The following is a 15,974-nucleotide window of genomic DNA, read 5'->3' on the forward strand; positions in this document are numbered from 1 at the left end:
CTAAAGCCAGAGATGTCAGTCATATGTGAATGGGGAGATGGCGATTAATAACCTTCCAATCTACTTTTTTCCTTCAAGTGTTTGGCCATACTAAGGGGTTATAGAGTGCCTGTACTTGCTTTGAACTGTCAGTCTGTGCTGAGTTTCTTTAATCGTGAGACAACAAGCCGTGTGACATGTGGACCTGAGGAGGCTTACACTTCAGTCATTGATTTCCACTCAAATTTAGGGAAGTCATGTCACACTATTCCATAGGCAAAACAGGAGCAAATCATGTGTGGTACTGCTCACATCCACTCTCCCTTTGGCTCACCTGTGATGTGATTGCAGGATGCTGGTGGGTTTTCACAGCAGCAAGGGTTATCCTGATGACCCTTGTGCCTGTCATTACAATCTGCTTGTGACAACCAGCTCATGGCAGGTGTTAATAGATCTAATTTCTTCCATACATAGTGGTGCTGATGCACTACTATGTATAGCACAAGTGATTGGGACTATCACAGCTTCAAGTTTATTAAATACTGTAACAAGTAACTTTAGAATGTAAAATAAAGTTCAAACTACCCCTTCTTGCCCCATTAAAAATAACTCTTCAAAAATACACATTTGATGATGCCACATTTGAAAGACTGATCTGAAATGTAAAATTAATCCTATCTGTAAACTGTATCAAAATTAAACATGAATTACATTTTTACTACATTGCAAAAAAGTAATCAAAACATATGTACACAAATGGTATTAAGCATCAGCTCAGAGTTCAAAAAATAAGTCCCTACATAGCCTGATAAGAGGTCCTAAAAAAAATTGGCAACAAGGAAAACCACTTCCTTAAAGGGCATGTCACACTAAGATGTTGCTATAACTTGTGACATTATAGCAATATTGTTAGCGATATCGCTGTGTCTGATACTTACCTACAACCCGCTCCCCCGCTGGTTATCGCTGATCGTGCGAGAACAGGCTGGACTGTTTCTCGTCAGCTTCCTGCGGCGCTTCCTGCTGTGACGACTAGCGACACGTGGAGCCGGGCGGGAGGACGCAGGATCGCCTCGTCTGACAGCTAAGTAGCGACCCCCATCCTCAGCGATGTCGCTAGTGAGATCTGCCTGTGTGGCAGCTCACTAGCGACCACTTAGCGATGTACCAGCGATCCTGACCACGTCATATCGCTGGTCAGGATCGCTGGTACATCGCTAAGTGTGAACAGTACCTTAAGTCTCCCAAATTTTTTTTTTTTCACAATTTAAACTGTTTAGCATCTGCATACTCATACTGACCTGGAGAAGCATATTGTCAGCTCAGTTTTACCATAACTTTAAAATGGTAAGTGAGAAAATGGTGTGGAATTCCATTCACTGCACTTTTTTTTTTTTTTTTTTTTTTTTTTTTTTTTCCCTACATTTCAGATGCATTCACCAGACATCAACTGCAACTTTTTAAAAACCTCCCCAGATGTTGCAGAAATTGTGCCAAGACTATGGTGTACATGAAAACATTTGTTGTCCATTCAAGACAGGGAAATTTTTTTTATTTTTTTGCTGTGCCAAATTCAGTGTGCGTGCATTTAACACCAAAATAACAAAGGTGATTTAAAAAAAAGCATGATTAATTAGGACCTAATTTAGTCTTTTATAACCCAAAGTGCAGTCAGACTAATGTGACCCAGAAGAAGTAAGGCACATGTACTGGGAGTAGTCATAGGGCAAACTCTAAATTTTCATCTTGGTATTGGCTTTCTGAAAAATCCTGTATTGGTCACTTGAAATCATCTTTTCTGGTCTACAGGAAGATTAATATGGTATGGTATAGGAAAAACTAAGGCACATGGTGAAAGAGGCTTAAGTGATTGACGCTACATTGTAATGCTTAGTACAACTTTTAGGTCAAACATAGGTGGACTTTCTGGAAAGTTTACAAGATTCTGTCCAGCAATCCTTTTAAAGGGGGTGTTTCCATCTCCCATCTCCACAATCCTCCTAAAATATTTAGGAAATGCAAATGGTCTTATCTCATGGATTATTTCAAATTGACAGGCAGCTACTCTCCTGATAGCCCAGTTTGAAAGCATGTAGAGATTAGCTGCTGCAGATCCACAGGTCTGTAAGACAACCTCTCCGACAGGATATAATGGATAAATGTGGGTAATATCCGCACTGCTCACACTATAATCGTCCGCTCGGTCCTGGTCAACGGGGTGTGCACACAAGGCAGATTTTGCTGCGGATCCGCAGCGTTTCTGGCCCTGTGGGTCCGCAGCAGAATCTGAAATCCTCTCCATTCAAGAAATTCTAATAAAGTAAAATTGACTTTTTTTATTTATAACCGCTCTACAATTGTAACTCTTTATCATGATTAGAAAAAACCCTTTAAGGCAGGGATATCGGACTCAAATACAAACAAAGTTAAAAGCTTGCAGAAAGTTGCAGGCCAACCTTGCTATTTAAGGAAAAACTTCGTGACTTGTAGACCTTTTAACAAAGAAAACTATCTTTTGGAATTGTAGTGGAATAATTTTATGTAACAGCAGTTCCCCCAATGAAGAATGGTGACCCCATCACAATGATTCTCCAACTGTAATATCCTCACAGTCCTCCATACAGTATAACTGTCACAAAGTCCTCCATATTGTACAATGGCTCCACATACATCTCCATACAGTATAATTGCTCCACATAGTCCTGCATAAAGTATAATGGTTTAGCATGACGCTCCGTGCAGTGTAATGGCCCCAACATGACGCTCCGTGCAGTGTAATGGCCCCAAAATGACGCTCTGTGCAGTATAATGGCCCCACGTTAAATAAAAAAAACATACTATATATTCGTGCAGAAGCACCTAATTTGACATGAAAAACTGGGACAACTTATTGACTTAAGTATAAGGCCTGTTTCCAGGTCACCACCTGACAGCACGCTGAAGGACGTCCTTCTTATCCACAGTGGGACAGGAAACCACAAGAGTTCAAAAGGACCCTCCCCTCACCACCCTTCAGTGTGTGGTTTTTTTTGTTTTTGTTTGTTTTTTTTTTTTCCCCTGTCCCACTGCGAATAGAAACGACGAGAGATCTGACCGTTCCGAACAGATGGTGAGGATCGGGGGGCCCAGCCTTTCCCTTCCCGCCTCAAGAATTCTGCAGGCTGACACCCACCTGAGGGTCCCTCAGCAGACCCAGTGTAGCACTGCTCCTGGGAGACTGAGTTGCTTCCCCTGAGGGGGCTCTCGACTCCAGGTGTCGCCTCTGATGTCCCTCTGCCGGGCCACCTCTACAGAAACTGCATCTAGTAAGCGGTCCCGGCACCATATCACCGCTGCAGGGCATCTCTGCAGACCAGGCATCGGATCCACACAGCCAGGTGAAGCGTCTTGGAGGACCGCGCCTCTCTGGGCGGTGGCGTCGCAGGCCCCGGCGCCACTTCCGGGTCACGGGGTCCACATCACTTCCGGGGCCGGATTGCGACACGAGCGGCTGCGTCACTTCCGGGGGATGGGCCCGGGCGACTGCAGTACTTCCGGGTAGCGGTTCACTCACAGCCAATTAAAACTGAACCGCGCGCTCCCGGAGCTGGAAGCCGACAGGCGACGTCCCCTCCAGGAGGATTCGGAGCAGGTCGGACATCGCGATGCGCCAATCCAGGTGCACTGACTAGCGGCAGGTGGGCCCCAGACAGCCATTCCTGCACAAAGATGGAGGATCAGGCGAAAACCAAGACGGGGCCAGGGTCACGTGAGTACCTCACCAAAGGTTACTGCAGGACCCTAAGTAGGCAGATCCCATAGGACACATATTCTATGTATTCCAGGGGACCCCAGCAGAGGAGGAGTCTAGGAAGGAGAAAGTGCCCAATCTGTGCCAAAAAACTAAAGGACACATGGCATAAGCCCTTATGTGACGCATGCACCAGACGCATAGTGGGGGATGAGCAAGCCACTATCATGAGATCCATTATAAGGGAAGAGGTACAGGCTTCAGTATCAGGCCTGAGATGCCCCCAGACTCTGCAGCCGATTCCCCAGGTATCTGGTAAAAGGCTAAGGGAGTTGGACTCCTCGTCGGAGGACCCGTCCGAATCAGGATTAGGAGGAGGAGATAAGAGAACCCACAGAGAAGGGGAAGAGATCTCTTTTCGTCCGGGGATATGGACGAACTGCTGGGTGCAGTAAGACACACTATGCAGATCGAGGAACCCCCAGAGACTTTCAGTACAGGACGAGATGTTTGGGGGGCTGCAGTCGCAGACCTCAATGGTCTTCCCAGTAAATACGCATATACGAGCGATGATGTTGAAGTGGGAAGAGGTGGAGAAGAGACTCGCTGTCCCTAGAGACTTTAAACTGTGCCTGCCATTTGACCCAGAGGAAGTCAAGGTCTGGGAGGAAATCCCAAAAATAGATATCCCGGTTGCAAAGGTGTCTAAAAAGACTGTCATTCCCTTTGAGGATTCTTCCATTCTGAAGAAGCCCATGGACTGGAAGGCAGACGGCCTCTTAAAGAGAGCCTGGGAAAGTTCGGCTGTGGTCATACGGGCTAATATAGCGGCAACGTCTGTAGCACGGTCAATGCACCTGTGGATAGATGACTTAGAGGAGCACCTTACAGATAGAACCCCAAGGGAGACTATTCTAAAATCCCTTCCCTTGTTAAAACTAGCCACCGGGTTTCTAGCTGACGCTTCAGCGGAAACCGTCAGATTTACGGCCAGGAATCAATCCCTGACCAACGTGACCAGGAGAGCCATCTGGCTAAAGAGCTGGTTGGGGGATATACAATCCAAAAATAAGCTCTGCTCAATCCCTTTTTCGGGAGGCAAGGTCTTCGGGCCTGTGCTTGTTGATATTTTAGAGAGCCTCTGACGAGAAAAAAGGGTTCCTGGAAGAGAAACACAAAAATTATCAGCCCTTTCGTAGACCCCGTTTTAACCAAAACAGACTACAGAGGGAAGGGGAAAACTGGGAGATGGAGGTACCCCAAAGGGGGAGAGAGCAGGGGTAGAAATGGGGACTCCATCTTGTCTGGGTCAAACTCCCGAAGAAAATGACGCCACCAGAGTAGGGGGGCGATTGCTCGGGTTCCTAGGAGAATGGCAGCAAATTTCCAGCAGCCCCTGGGTGCTGTAGGTGATCTCGCAGGGGTACAGGATAGAGTTCGACTCCCTCCCTCCAAGCCGATTTCTGATAACCAGCTCCCACCTCCATTCTGCCTCCCCCATGTGGTTGGACATTCAGGACCTCCTGACAACAGCCGCAGTCATCCCAGTACCTGCGCGAGAGGAAGGCAGAGGGCACTACTCAAGCCTTTTCTCAATGAAAAAGCCATCAGTCCAGAACTATAATAAATCTCAAACCCCTAAACAGGTGGCTAAGATACAAAAGGTTCAAAATGGAATCAATGAAATCTATGATTCCTCTCCTAGGGAAGGGGGTGGTAATGTGTACTCTAGATTTAAAGAGTGCATATTCCCATCCATCCAGACCATCAGAGGTATCTCAGGTTTGCAGTCAGAAAAGAGGGCAAGATCTATCATCAGTTCCGCTGCCTCCCCTTTGGTCTAGCATCAGCCCCAAGGGTCTTTACGAAGCTGATGGTAGAGGTAGTGGCCTACCTAAGAATCAGAAATATCACAGTGGTCCCTTACCTAGACGATTTCCTCATCATAGCAGATTCAGTGGCCCGGCTCAGACTTGACTGTCAGTCTTTATAATCCAACCCAAGCTCTGCAGTGTGGAAATCAAACTGGCAAAAATCAGATCTAATACCCAAGAATAAAATTCCTGGGAGTAATACTAGACTCAGAAGAGAGAATGTCTTACCTTCCAGAAGGAAAACAGACCAGCACGAAGGAAAGGATTCGCCAGTTCGCAAGACAACAGGTCTCTATCAGGGAGGCCATGAAAATTCTAGGCCTGATGACATCCTGTATTCCCTGCGTCAGGTGGAGCCAGTTCCACACTCGAGATCTACAACAGGCAGTTCTATCTTCCTGGGACAGAAGACAGAGTTCGTTGGACAAAAAGATCCGATTGTCTCAGTCAGGAATTCCCTGGTGTGGTGGACCATTCGAAGAATCTATGCGCTGGTATCTCATGGATCCAGTTCCCAGAGGTAGTAGTCACCACAGACGCAAGCAGGGTTGGGGCGGACACGTCCAAGGAAGATACTACCAGGGACGATGGGGTTGGGAGGACAGCAAGGAGTCCTCCAACTTCAGGGAGCTTCATGCGGTATGGAAGGTACTATCGTCCGCCCAGTCACTGGTGAGGAACAGGCATATCAAGGTACTATTGGACAATACCACGACAGTAGCTTTCCTGCGTCACTAAGGCGGTCCAAGACACCCAGGACTGCAGCGCCTAGCCGAACAGATCTTCAGATGGGCAGAAAACACCCTCTCGATCTCAGCAGTGCACCTAGAGGGCGACAAAAACCAGGTGGCAGACTTTCTCAGCAGGAGAAGAGTAGTTGCAACGGAATGGGAGCTGAACAGCGAGGTATTCAACAACCTATGCAGCCGATGGGGAACACCGGAGATAGACCTGTTTGCAGTCAGGCAGAACACAAGTCAGGACCTTCTACTCTCTGAACCCTCTGGGGAACCTGGCAGGAATCGACGCTCTATCACAATCATGGAGCAAGGGCCTGTTATACGCCTTCCCGCCTCTCGCTCTCATACCGCGGACTCGGGAAAATCAACAAAGACAAAGCCAGTCGTCATAGTGCCATTCTGGCCGAAGAGGAGTTGGTACCCCTTAGGAAGGTGGCAGAGGAAGAACCCATTCTTCTACCAGAAAGAAGGGACCTCCTCCACCAAGGTCCAGTTTGGCACCAGAAGCCCTCCAATTGTCGGCCTGGATCCTGAGCGGCAGGTCTTAAAATCAAGGGGCCTCTCAGACAATGTCATCTCTACCCTGCAGGCAAGTAGGAAACCTGTAACTGCTGCAATATATAACAAGATCTGGAAAAGATTCTGTAGAGAGACAGTTGAGACTGACCACCCCAATATCCCAAAGATTCTGGATTTCTTGCAGGCAGGGTTCAAAAAGGGCCTTAGACCCAGTACGCTAAGAGTACAGATCACGGCCCTTAGCGTGTTCTATGACTGCGTCCTATCAGCACACCCCTGGGTAGCCTGTCTCTCCAGGGCGGTTCAGAGGCTGAAGCCCTTAATAAGGAAGTCGGTTCCCCCCTGGGAACTTGAGCTAGTACTCAATGCACTATACCAATCCCTATGTCTGCTACTAGCAGGAATGGGTGTTTGCAATCTCTCGATCAGAATGGCATTTCTGGTAGCGATCACGTCAGCAAAGATGCTAGGAGAACTTCAGGCCCTGTCTATCCAGGACCCTTATCTACAGGTGTTTGACGATTAATCTTAAGACTTGACCCGGCTTTCCTTCCAAAGGTTGTCTCAGATTCGAACATGAATCAAGAGGTAGTACTCCCTTCATTCTGTCAGTTCCCTAAGAATAAAGAGCGCCTACCATAACCTAGACGTCAGGGAGTCGGTACTCGGGTACCTAGACGCAACCAGGCCTTGGAGAAAGGAGGATAATAATCTCTTCGTTCAGTAGTGGTCCAAATAAAGGGAGGAAAGCGTCTAAATCCACAATTAGTCTAGTCTATAGCACACAGGGGCAGAATCCCCCAGGGAACCTTAAAGCCCACTCAACTAGGGCCATGGGCAGAGGGGGAGAGCCTCTGCGGAGCAGATCTGCAGGGCCGCATCCTGGTCCAGTCTCTACCTTCTCTAGACACTATAAATTAGATGTGGTATCTGCACAATTGGCATTTGGCAGAAAGGTACTCCGCACTAGTCCCACCCTAGGACCAGTCTCCTTTGGTACTATTCCAGCGTGCTGTCAGGTGGTGACCTGGAAAACGGTAATTAGACCTACCGGTAATTGTTTCCAGGAATCCATCCTGACAGCACTTGGTTCCCTCCCTAGGATATTCATCCATACGATTGTGATGTAATGTGTATGTGGAAATTTTTGTTAAATAAAAAAACTACCTTGCATCCATCCAGATGTGTTACTTTGAGAAATCACTGAAGGGTGGTGAGGGGAGGGTCCTCTTGAACTCTCGTGGCTTCCTGTCCCACTGTGGATAATGACATCCTCCAGCGTGCTGTCAGGATGGATTCCTGGAAACACAATTACCGGTAGGTCTAATTACCGTTTTCACACCTCCGTTTTTTGACGTGTCAAAATCCGCCCATTTTTGAAAAACTGATCTGCCAAAAAAGGGGCGGATCCATTTTTTTCCCCCCATAGACTAAGTTTAGCAGCGGATCTTGACTGATGGTTGTCTGTCCCACCCGGTTTTTGGCTGATCCGTCGAAATTTTAGCGTCTCCCGGGCAGATGGGATGGACTCTGCAACGTTTTTCCGAGCGACGGTCCGCTAATTTATCTTGCGCATGCCCAGCAGATTCATTGGAGCATCCTGTAGCATCCGTTTAGCCCATGACAGAGGCGGATCCGTTCCCTCCCGTCAAAATAACGGAAACGTGAAACAGGCCTAACCAGGTATGCATTGTCCACGAAGCCCTATTCTGGTATGCATGGCTCCTTATCCCCATCCTTGTCTGCATGGCTTCTCATCCAAAAAGCATAAAAAAAAATCCTACTTGCCTTCCCTGTACGCCCTCGCAGCATCTTGTTCTGGTGCCAGCAGCTCCTGCTGACGGACAATCACGTCACTGCTCATTAAAGGAATGAATATTCACTCCACGCCTATGGGAGTGAGGAGAGGTTAATGTTCATTACCTTAATGAGCAGGGACCTGTGACAGCCCAGCAGCTGCTGGAAGCCTGTGGCTGAAACTCTGCGTGCTATGAGAGAAATGAATATTCATTGCCAGTGCAGTGAAAATTCATTTCTCTTTAGCAGCAGGCAGTTACAGCTGCAGTCGCCAGCTCCTGCCTCCTGTGACCTGCTGCTACCCCTCCCCCTGCCGTCTTCTAGTTCGGAGATGACGCATGCCCCCTCTGGCACATGTGCCATAGGTTCACCGCCACTGCTCTAGTGTGGTAACTTACAGTGAAGTCCATGTGAAGTTCTCATTGTATTGCTATTTTGTTAGGCCATGTGCACACTCTGCGGTTTTGGCCCTGCAGAACTGCAGCATTTTCGCAGACATGGTACTTTGCCATGTTAGCCTATGGGTTTTAAAAACCACAGTGCTCACGCTGCAGTTTTTTACCTGCGGAAAAGCTGCGTTTTTTTTCCGCAGCATGTCAATTGTTTCTGCGGATTCTGCTGCGGTTTGCCACCTATTCCATTGTCCAGGTGTCAAACCGCAGGTCACTTTACCTGTGGTTCCGCAGGAAAAAACCCGCAGGTGAATCTGCAGTGTGTGCACATACACTTTTTGAAGTTTTAGGGTATCGTGCTCTTCTCAAATACCACTTTTAGGCAGTTTATCTATTGCTTCCCTTCTTGCTGAAATCTGGCAGCGGTTTCCGGAAACTAAAGCCAATACCCAGATGTCTTTACTATGGGGACACTTCCTCATGAGTACTTGGCAGGTTCCACCCAGTCTTCCACAAGCAGTTCATTTTAAACTTATTTTTGGGGGGGAGGGTAGCCTAATGTCAGACTGATTTCAATCTCCAATACAAGTTCCCTTAATCACTCCTGAATTTAAACTATAGAGCTAGTTTTATATTGAGTATTTTTCAATGCTGCAATCTTAACAGGCCAGACATGTGCAGAAGGCTCTTCCTGCCTATGAAGATCGGTAACTTGTGCTGTTGGTACTCTGCACTGGTGAATACATTTTCTGGTGAAAACCTCTACATGGTGGAAACCTGAATCAGAGTAGCTTGTACACTACTACAAACAAAACATGGCCTTCCATACACTGGATCCTCACCTGTGTATAACCCATGGATATCTTTATATAGTTTTGATGCTGCACATTTAACTTACCACCCACTATAGAGTACTTTTATGATCCAATTGGTGTACACAATTGGCTGATCTATGTAGCATCAACATGTATAGACTTCATTACACCAATCCAGTGGGGCCCAAAGATGGCATTTGTACAGGAAGCCCTCTTGTAAAGTCTGACATTACCATGTAGTGGGGCCTATTTCAGTATTGAACTACTAAGAGCTAACACTTCCACTAATGGAAACTTCATGTGAAGAGGCTGTAACCAATTCGTAGCATGTCCAGTCTTGGCTTTTATGAACATTGCTAAATCAAAATTAGCTGGTTGTCAGAACTTTGCAGTTCTCTCAATGAACCAGACATGATGACAAAGCAAGCCAATGATGGACTTGCAATAGAATGCTGAGAACTTGCTTTAATGCATGCAGACTTTAAGTCAGCTTCTAATGTGGCGCCACTGACTTTAGGCTGTGTGCCCACGTTGCGTTTTGTTAAGCGTTTCTGAGCATTTAAAAACTCTAACATGGGCACATAGCCTAAATGTTAAGCATGCTGCCTGTTCTGTAGATGGATGACTTCTTCCTGCATAAACGAACTATGCTTTCTAAGATCATAATTGTAGAATCAAAGTGACCTTTTATCACCTGCATATATTGGACAAAAGCTAACCAGGCCCCAGCTTTAACACAATTAACCATTTTAGGAGTACAAATCTTAAGAGAACAGTAAACTTCTCTCAACCACATAGTATTTTGTGTATAGTGAAGGTTTTTCTAGGAATGTTGGGCTAGACTTTGCTACACCCTTTATTGGCCTTGCCCCTTATTCCATTCTAACCTAGATTCTACCACTACCAGTATTCATGGTTATCAGTTGTTGGACCTTGAACATGGAAGGTTGCAATATTCAAGTAAGAATAGATGTTAAAAATGGAAGAAATCTGGTAGCTTTTGCACGAAGCCCAATTGAGCAATAGTTCTGCAAAGTTAAATTACCAAAATGCATAGTTGTCTTGGAAAGTGCTCTTCATCCACATAATCAACCTCTTAAAGAACTAATGCTTAAGAATGTGTAGAAGATCTGCACCCTCCATGCATGTGTAGGAACAGGTGTTCTCAGTGGATATTCTGATGTAATACTATACCATGACGCCAACCATGGTGTGAGCAGCCATTTTTTAGCTTAGTACTCTGGGTATCTGTAGTACTAGATCCGATACAGGGTGGACATCCATGTGAGCAGCTTCTTCATACTTCAGCACCCATGGTATTGCCAGGAAGCTCCAGGGAGTGGAGCTTCCTACTGCAAATGCTCTGATCTTGGAGTGTTTGGCAAGTTGGGTGGCTGTCTTTAGGTAACCATGGTTTAACTTTAATCTTATAGATTTTGATATGTAATCCCAGAGCCTGCATTTTATGGTACAGCCTCTTTTCATGGCTAAAACCAGTCTTCAGTGAGTAGACTTCTCATACCTGTGAAAAAAGCACCAACTGTTCTCTAGCTCTGCCTTACCCCCCCCCCCCCCCCCTCACATTCTGCTGCAAGTTCTCCTGAAGATTTCTCTACAGAACTTTCAGCACCAGCCATCTCTGTCTTAAAATGGGTCTCCAGTAAATAGACATTTCTATCACTAAATTGAGACTTTTGAGATCAGGGAAGTAGACTTTGCAAAGATGTAGTACAAAGTTGCTTATATTCATGTGCTCTATTGATTTGAGAGAAAATAAGTCTAAACTAGTGGGTTTTTTGCTGCACAATTTTGTTTTGCATACCAAAGTTGTCTAGTTGACTATAAAATTTCCATTCTGCTGTCAGTTCTACAAGTGGATTACATTTGCATCTTGGCGTATAGTACAGGCTACAGTTTGGCAACAGACCAAAAGCCTAATTTATAGCAGGATGGTGTTATGAGAGAATGTGGCTTTTAACATACTTTGAAGAATAAATTGTAAATTGAAGATGCTTCCTAGTTTGATAAATATTTTTTACTGTTTCATTGCATTGCCTGATGGCTAGATACTAATTTCTTTTTTTTTTTTTTTTTTTTCCCTTCCCCTACAGGTGGGTGATGCTATGAGACAAATGCAAGAAAAGAAAAACATTGGTAAAGTAATTTTGGTCCCTGAAGTGCCAAAGGAGGAAGCAAAGAAAGAGGAGAATTAATGGGAGGAGCTGCAGAAAAGCATCAAATCCTGCAGATTGTGAAAACTGTGTCCTACTAATGTATGTGTCTGGCGGTTGAGTGTCTGACTGAGCCCTATTGTAAGATGACATATAACCACTCGCTTGCCATGAGATGCTGTTGCTGCATTGGCAGTGAGCAGGTTACAACTTAATGCCTGTAAAATGTTGGGTCTACATTCTGAGAAATATCAATGACAACCTGTAAACTGCACAAGATTTAGCAAAGGGAATCCTGAGCCCAGCTGCAGGGACTATCTGCTTTGATTTAATCTACTGCAGTTAAAATTGTCTGAGGTTTTTCACGGACTCTTCAGATCTGTACAATATAACATTCCAGATATTGGGTTGCAGTCTTGCTGAGGGGTGTTTTTTTTTTTTTTTTTTTTTTTCCTATTTTGGTTCCACCATCCATTACTTTGTCACTCCATATTGTAACTTGCTTAACTCTTCAACCTGTGGTGTTTTTCATTTGATAAATAAATGTAATGCTTTTGTTCTGCCATTACCACTATTTTTTTTTTTCTTCTCCTGCAACAAGAAAGTCAAAGGATCTTTAAACAGATCATGATTTAGTATCCTGCCAGTGAAGGTTTGAAAACAAGAACCTAACAGATGTGTATATTGTGCTCAACAGGACATGCCAGATTATAGACAATCTGGATCCAGTCTCAAGGACTAGATTCTAGCACAGTGTAGCAGCCTCCTTTTATTAGGCTTTGGTAGCTTATGACCCCCCCCCCCCCTGCCAACAGTTTTTCCAAAGATTAGATTCTTGACTGTAGCCAAGTAGTGATAAGCGAATGTGCTTGGGTAAGGTGTTATCTGAGCGTGCTCTTGTGCAAACAGTGTCTTTGGGGAGCTTGAAAAATGTTCATCGCTGTGGCTGCATGTCTTGCACGGATTGCCCAACAGCCACAAGACATGCAGGGACTCGCAACATAATATTTGAACATGACACTCGGTTGGCACATAAGCATGCTTGAATAATACCTTATCTGAACACATTTGCTAATCACTAATCGCTATTGTGGAGTTATTTCCTATGTGGCAGTCAAATCAAACTTGAGTTGAGCTTCTATAGACATTATTTTAACATACAGGTTGGCAAGTTATGGAGTGACTTGTCTTATTGATAACCCTTCCTGCTCATCATGTTATATTGGCACCATGAAGGAAAAATCTGAATGTCTAGTGCCAATGTCTATAATATTACTCCATGTTTAGACATGTGCAAGCAATTGCTGGAGAAGACTCAGACTGGATCTTCTATACAAGTAGTCACCCATTTCCAGTTTAAGTAATGAACCACAACTTGGCAATGTGGGGTAGTTTAACTGGAGTTGAAAATTTTTTTTTTTTTTTTTTTTGAGCCTGAGCTCAAAGCAGCTTTACAAGACAAGTTTGCAGGGATCTGCTACCTCAGGTGTCAAGAGCTCCTCAAATCTCTTTAGCACATGCCTGGCCATTAAGCACCATTTACCCTACTATAGTTGTACTGGGTTTTGCACAATATAAAAGAATTGCAAAAAATTCCTTTGTACAATACAAAATAAAATTGTGGTACTGTTAGCCAGAAAAATAGATGTAAATACTTATGTCCCCCCCAAAAAATTGCAAAGTATTCAAGGTGTGATGCCTTTATTGGCTAACCAGAGAAATTATATTTGCAAGCTTTCAGGGCTCAAAAGGCCCCTTCATCAGGCTTGTAATCTAGCCTGATGAAGGGGCCTTTTGAGCCCTGAAAGCTTGCTTGCAAATTTCTCTGGTTAGCCAATAAAGGTCACACCTTGAATACTTTTCTCAATTTTTTGGGGGGGACATAAGTATTTACAAAAAAATCCTTTGGTAGATTTTTTTCAACCAATCATTGATACCCAAAAATAAAGGTCCTTGAATCTGGGAGGTTTCCAAGTATGTCTGTTTAAAACCTAGCTATTAAGTTACCCTAGACCTCATATTTATCACTTCTGTGCCAAACCCAGAAAGCATTTACAAGCAATCTGAACTTCCTGCTGCTTGCATTTAAGGAACTCATCCCAGATACTCACTGGTTGCCTTATTTCTGAGTGCATTCATGAACACCATGGTTTACAAGCATAGATCTATAGTGGGAGCACTGCCAGTTTTTACCAACATACCAATGTGCCAACCTACCACTATGGTGCCAATAAAAGTAACTTGCGTACTATCTTCTGAATCTGTAAACCTAAGTAATGTGGGTTAATGATGTGTAAGTGTGCACAATCTACTGTACACTGTATCCTTGACTTTCAGCTTGATTAAATAACTTATGTTGCATTTTTTTTTTTTCTTAACTGCAATACTTCTGGAACTCTGGCTGTTCAATGACCAGAGACTTAGTGTAAAATTTCTAGGCTTATATTAAAGGAATATGACTGTAGAGTCGAAGTAGCTGCATTGCCAGAGATCCAAGCCCTCCAACTTCCTTTTTCAGCTGCAAAAGCAAAAAAACTGAGTCTCCCACCTATCCTTACAATAGGATCTAATCAAAAGCACAATGGTTAAAATCAATTTTGCTGTAGACTTTGCTATCAGTTTTACTTTTCATTAAGTCTAAGCAATCTGAAATTTAAGGATCTTGCAACTAGACATGTAGCAGCAATTCCTGACATTTTGCAGTAAAGCCATGACATTTCCTATAGTTGGGTGTGTAGTAGTCTGCTTTACATGGAGAAGCCTACTAGTTACAAGGCTTATCCTTGCAGTTTAGGCAAAACAATGAGTTTTTGTACATTAGGTGGTCTTTAACATTTGTCTGAATTGAGAACCTAAAATGAGCTTTGTCTGTGCACTTTGGCAAAAAGGTCAACTATAACCCTTTTACTAACTCTATCATTAGGGTGGACATTAAATTCCACAAGTTGCAAACACTTCTTACAGAACCACACTAATGTATTATACCACCTAGAATATGGCCTTGGTGGCTAGCACTAATTAAATCAAAACCGTTTCCATGACTTTTTCCTTCAACTTGGCAAAAATCCTAGGCTTTCAACAAATCACTTTTTTAATTTATGGCATGGAAATGGTAATGTCAAGCTGTGACTGACTTCAGTATTTTTCTTTGACACAACCAATAGATTAAAACTTGTAACCCATCTATTGGGCAGCCATAACCCCAGCTAACGAATGTTAAAAGTAGAATTTTCAAGGAAGGATACACTAAGTATAGCCAAAGTAACAACCCAGTAAAGCTAATGCACATAAAACTTCTGCTCAAAGATAAATTCTCAGTTACTTGTACAAAATGCATAAGATAAAGCTGTTAGCTTTTGCCTAAAGCTTATCCTGGTTATAGAATTTACAGTGGCCATGGACTAATGTATTAATGAAGTTGGCTAATGTTAACCTCAAGCCATGTAAGAAAACATTGTTTAGTTTTGGCCAAAATTTGGAAAATCTTAAATTCATTAAGGATCCACTTCCCTTTTGCATTGAACTTGGATGGAAACTGTATTCATCTAGCTGTGTAAATGATCTTTGTACACTAACATACACAAGCTTGGCATTTGTGATCCTTCGAATTTCTGACCCAGAAAAAACACAAGACAGGTAATCTTTAATGTGAGGGCATAAAATGGGAGAACTTACTGTGTATTAAGTTGGTTTTGACCATTGGTCTAGCCAATATTTCAGACCTATTACTATGGCTTTGTCATCAGAACCTATGGTTCATTAGGTGATATGATGAACCCTGGATCTAAATTCAAAGAACATTCAATTGAACAATATAGTCCAATATGCCCAGTTTTGTAGTAGAATGCATGAACAAGCATGCTGTAGTCTACATCATACTCTTGGCTGAAGCTGAATTGGCAGGAACCTGTTTACCTGTTGTGAATTTTTGGCTTGGGTCTGCTGAATCCATATAAA

General features: G+C 44.0%; 1 protein-coding gene across 1 annotated transcript in view; it reads left to right on the forward strand.

Moving 5' to 3' along the window:
* Window positions 1-12,585, forward strand: part of VAT1 (vesicle amine transport 1) — a 74,404-nt gene extending 61,819 nt beyond the window's left edge. Inside the window, exon 6 of the mRNA XM_073562597.1 lies at window positions 11,958-12,585. Coding sequence (XP_073418698.1) covers window positions 11,958-12,059 — 102 coding nt within the window. The 3' untranslated portion in view covers window positions 12,060-12,585. The remainder of the gene's footprint in view (window positions 1-11,957) is intronic.
* Window positions 12,586-15,974: the final 3,389 nt, after the last annotated feature.

This window comes from Dendrobates tinctorius, unplaced genomic scaffold (genome assembly GCF_039654945.1).
Source record: "Dendrobates tinctorius isolate UK_male_01 unplaced genomic scaffold, ASM3965494v1 ptg000360l, whole genome shotgun sequence".
NCBI classification, from domain to species: domain Eukaryota; kingdom Metazoa; phylum Chordata; class Amphibia; order Anura; family Dendrobatidae; genus Dendrobates; species Dendrobates tinctorius.